At 34.3% G+C, this 4,248-nt stretch overlaps 1 protein-coding gene across 1 annotated transcript; it reads right to left on the reverse strand.

The window, feature by feature from the left end:
- Window positions 1-1,601: 1,601 nt before the first annotated feature.
- Window positions 1,602-3,902, reverse strand: LOC141684638 (serine/threonine/tyrosine-protein kinase HT1-like). The gene is made up of 3 exons (XM_074489707.1): window positions 3,086-3,902; window positions 2,262-2,717; window positions 1,602-2,101 (listed from the first exon to the last, which is right to left on the reverse strand). The coding sequence occupies exons 1-3, from the start codon at window positions 3,536-3,538 to the stop codon at window positions 1,844-1,846; spliced, it is 1,167 nt and encodes a 388-aa protein (XP_074345808.1). The 5' UTR covers window positions 3,539-3,902; the 3' UTR covers window positions 1,602-1,843.
- Window positions 3,903-4,248: the final 346 nt, after the last annotated feature.

A 4,248-nucleotide genomic window follows, 5' to 3' on the forward strand; every position in this document is an offset into this window, starting at 1 on the left:
TTTGGAAGATTTTGAATAGATGTGCCATAAAATAAATATTCATTATGTATCATTGTATTGAATTGAGCCAAATAGGTTTTTTTACCGGATTTCTGATGATTAAACTACTATAAGTTTAGCGTGTTCTTGATAAATAGCATGATCTTACATTGCCTGTTAAATTATCTAGTATATTTGGAAGTTCTATTTAGGGGTTTGGAAGTTGGGATTACTTGGAAATGATAGTTCCTTGCTAGTAAGAAGAACATGTGATATTGTGAAGTTTGAGAATAAAGTTGACAATAGCTGAATTTGTAAAAAAGAACAATAGGAATTGCTTTTAGATTAAAAAGATTCTCCAATTTTTCTAAGAAAGTAGAGTTGCGGGAAGCATTCTCTCTTTTTCATAACACTAATACAAAATAGCATTTTGATACTTTTTTGGTGCGCTATAATCTACCTTCCATGCTACATATTAATTTTTTTTTTTGTAGATGGTCAAGTGACGCCCTCCTGGTTTGACATTCACGAGATACCTACGTCAGTAAGTTAGCCCTTCCATGATCTTTTCTCGATAATTTTACTTTGTTCTTAATCTGTTAGATGCTCTATATATTATTGCTTAAATATTCGAATCCAGATATAAAGAGTCTTTCTTTATTTTTTGTGTCCGTAAAATGTAATTATGTACACCATATTTTAATATTTAATTAAATCAAATGTTTTCTCAATATTGACTTCACTCGGCATTTTTTATGTTAGCAAAGTGGATCGACTATAATGTATTTATGTATAACCGTGTACTTGATAGATTGACTATATTCTATCTTAAATTAGCTCAAGAATGTACCTCAGTCTTCTTAGCATTTGTTTATGTTTTTTACTTGAATCCTAATTAATAGATTGAATATCACTTCTTTTTTTTCATTTGTGTAACAGCTTAGAATAAAAGAAATGTTTGACATTTACCATGAATGTTTCCTATAATTCATATGCTACTGTTTTATACAAATTCCACCAAATGCAACTAAAGCATCATATACCGAATTTTAATAAATTTTTACAATCTCTGCACTAAAACGTATCAGGATTCCCCAAAAAATGAGAGTTCGGTGCTCAAAGCAGTTCAAAATGTTCATGCAATGATAGACAAGGAGGTTGCAGCTGGGACAAATCCTAAAAATATGGTTTTGCAGGTGCCTTGGCTTTGGCAAGCATTTTGCTTTACTCAAAAACTTTAGGAGGAGGAGGGGGCCATATTTAGTAGATGGTTAACTTTTAATTCTTCATTCATGCAACGAATAACACCTGAAGCAAAGAAGGTACTGGCTAACACGCTACTGGTTTCTGTGTTTTCCCCCCTCTTTTTATAGTTACTAAAATTTTGTGGCACTCACTTGAATCCCTTTTTATAAATCAGTAAGAAATGATATCCAATATATAGATGACCAGTAGCCTGTCAATGTGGCGGGATGTCAACAATAAAGCGAGGGACCTAACTCCCACGTGTTGAAGTAAAAAATACTCTAAACCAAGAATTTCAGACAATATAGACCAGCTTTGTAACCACAAGAATTGTTAGTCACTTGATATTTGTATATTCATGCATTCTGATAGCAATATACAATCAAGACATCAGATTAGCTGCAATAAATTTGAAAAGAAACAGGGGTAGAGGTAATCCACCTGCCAGTGCTCATCCTTTTTTTAATGCTTTAAGATGGACATTTTCTAAAAACAATTATGTGACAATAAACAAAAACATTGATATATACAAGCTATAATGGATTATTCTATGGCCATGCTGAACTGACAAATAAACCAATTTTTTTTTTTGTATTTAAGACTACAATTGTCCTAAGGGTCAGGCATTTACAGGTAGAGACGAAGAGGATGACTTCACAGAAATGCAACCTTTCAACCGTTCAAGTATGGCTTTTCCGCTGACAAGCCCTGTGTGAAGAGTCAATGGAAGTCCTTCCTTTACACACTCATCATATTTCTCCAGTGCAGATACGATGGCGCTGAAATCTGGGCGTTTGGCAGGATTTGCAGCCCAGCAGTTCTTTATGAGATGCGCAAGTGCAGGTAGACAGCTTGGTGGAAGTGGTGGTCGCTCATTCTACAAAATTTTTGAAAAACACAAGGGAAGTAAGCATCAAGATATAAGACCGTTTGAATTTTCTTGAGGAATTGAGTGAATTCTTAGGTACAGGTTTCTGTATATATTCACATATTCTCACTGATTCAAAGATGAACTGCTCAATTTAAATGAAGCTTACCTTCTCTGAGACAGCAAAAGCAGCCTGTACAGGAGTCATCCCCTGGAAAGGAAGCAAAGCTGTTGTGAGCTCCCATAGCACAATCCCAAAACTATATACATCCACTTTTCGTGTATAAGGCTTCTCCTTGATCATCTCTGGTGCCATCCAACGATAAGTTCCCATGTTACCTTTGGATTCTTGGGTCTGTGTTTCCAGACATGAAGTTCCAAAATCTGCAACTTTAACTCGCATCTCATCATTAAGAAGTAAGTTATTTGATTTGAGGTCTCTATGGATCACCCCCTGTGAATGAAGATACTCCATTCCTCGCGATATGTCAAGGGCTAACCTCAAAATAGTTTCGGTTGAAAGAGAATACGGCTCTTTCTTGTTGAGGTACATTCTCAGAGTTCCCTGGGACATGTATTCTGTGATAATACAGTACACTGGAGGTTTTTTACAAGCTGCAATAAACTGTGAGAAACAAAGAATTAAATTAACTTCTTCAAATGACTCTCAGACCATTTATCACCTTTTAAGAATAAGAAGTTAAAATTTCATGCTGTCAATTATAAATCTATTTCACAGACACAGAAGTATGTAGCTGAATACAGAAACCCTAAGATTATGAAGTTCCTATCACGTCATCACCTTCTGAATTCATATAAAGGCATAAGCATTTACTTTCACATATTATCAAAATTTCAAGGGTTTTTAAGTCCCCATTAAATTAAAAATACAGAGGTGTGTCAACTCCATAAGCATGATAACTTGATAAGCAAACAGCACAACCAGTATTAGGATATTAAATTAAACACCATCAAATAGTTGGAGAAACAAACCTGCACTATATTTGGATGATAAAGACGCGAAAGCAAAACAACTTCTGATTTGAATTGCTGTTCAAGCAAAGATCTTGTCTCTGGGTTGTGAGTTGGAATCCTCACCATTTTAACAGCCACAGCCCTCTGCTTATAAATTCCTCGATAAATTCGACTATGAGCACCAGAAGCAAATTTATTACCAATGAACAACTGAGAAAGATCAGCAGTCCAATCTTCTTCGTCTTCCTTTGACACTTCCCAAGTCTCAATATTTTCAGATTCCAATATCATCGACCAAGAATCCGAACTATCAAATCTCTTTCTTTCCATGTTTACCATATCACTATTAAAGTATGATTTTGATGAAGAAGGGAATGGTGATGATTTCTTCTTCGATTTAGCGAGTCGAAAAGGATTGAAACATGAGCTTGCCATTATATCAGACAAGTGATCAACAAAGTACAGTATCATTACTAAAACACATAGTGGTTCTCCAGAATACGTGAATAATTTTTGAGAAGTGCAGAAGTTGGTTCGAAAAGATGGGATAATCTGAAGAGAAGCATAAAGACCAAATGTGTTTCCATAAACTGATCAAAGAAATGAAACATCCAAATCAAACCATCAAAACAAAATTTCATTTTGACAAGTTCAGCATAATTCCAAGAAAAAATTTCAGAGTGAAAGAAAATGAAGCAACAACACTCAAAAGAGATAAATAAATGTAGAAAAGAAAGCAATACAAATTGGTTACAATTTATAGTGGACAGGACATGGACTTGAAATAAAGTATAAAATGATGAAGAAAACAGAAAACTTTATAAAAAGAAAGCAAGTTTGTGGGATTTCCATGGTGACCATTAAAAAGAAAATAGAAATTTGCAACAAAGTATTTCAAGAGAGTCTCGTGAGTTCTTGGTTTCCAAAAGAAAGCAATCCAACTCTCCTCTTGTTTCATTTTGTATCATTCAATATATTAGTGGCTATACATTACTACAAACTTAGAATCCAAGTCAGTTAATTCATCAACTAAAACTTGGTAAATAAAAGCAAAAGACTTTTAATGGTAGAGAATTATAGTTAGTATTGGCCTCAACTTCCATTGCCTACACAAGTGGCAGAAAGGGTAACATAAAGTGCAAAAGGTTCTACATTTACAAGTGTCAAAAGGTTCTTTACAC

The sequence above is a fragment of the Apium graveolens genome, chromosome 9, assembly GCF_009905375.1.
Source record: "Apium graveolens cultivar Ventura chromosome 9, ASM990537v1, whole genome shotgun sequence".
Taxonomy (NCBI): Eukaryota; Viridiplantae; Streptophyta; class Magnoliopsida; order Apiales; family Apiaceae; genus Apium; species Apium graveolens.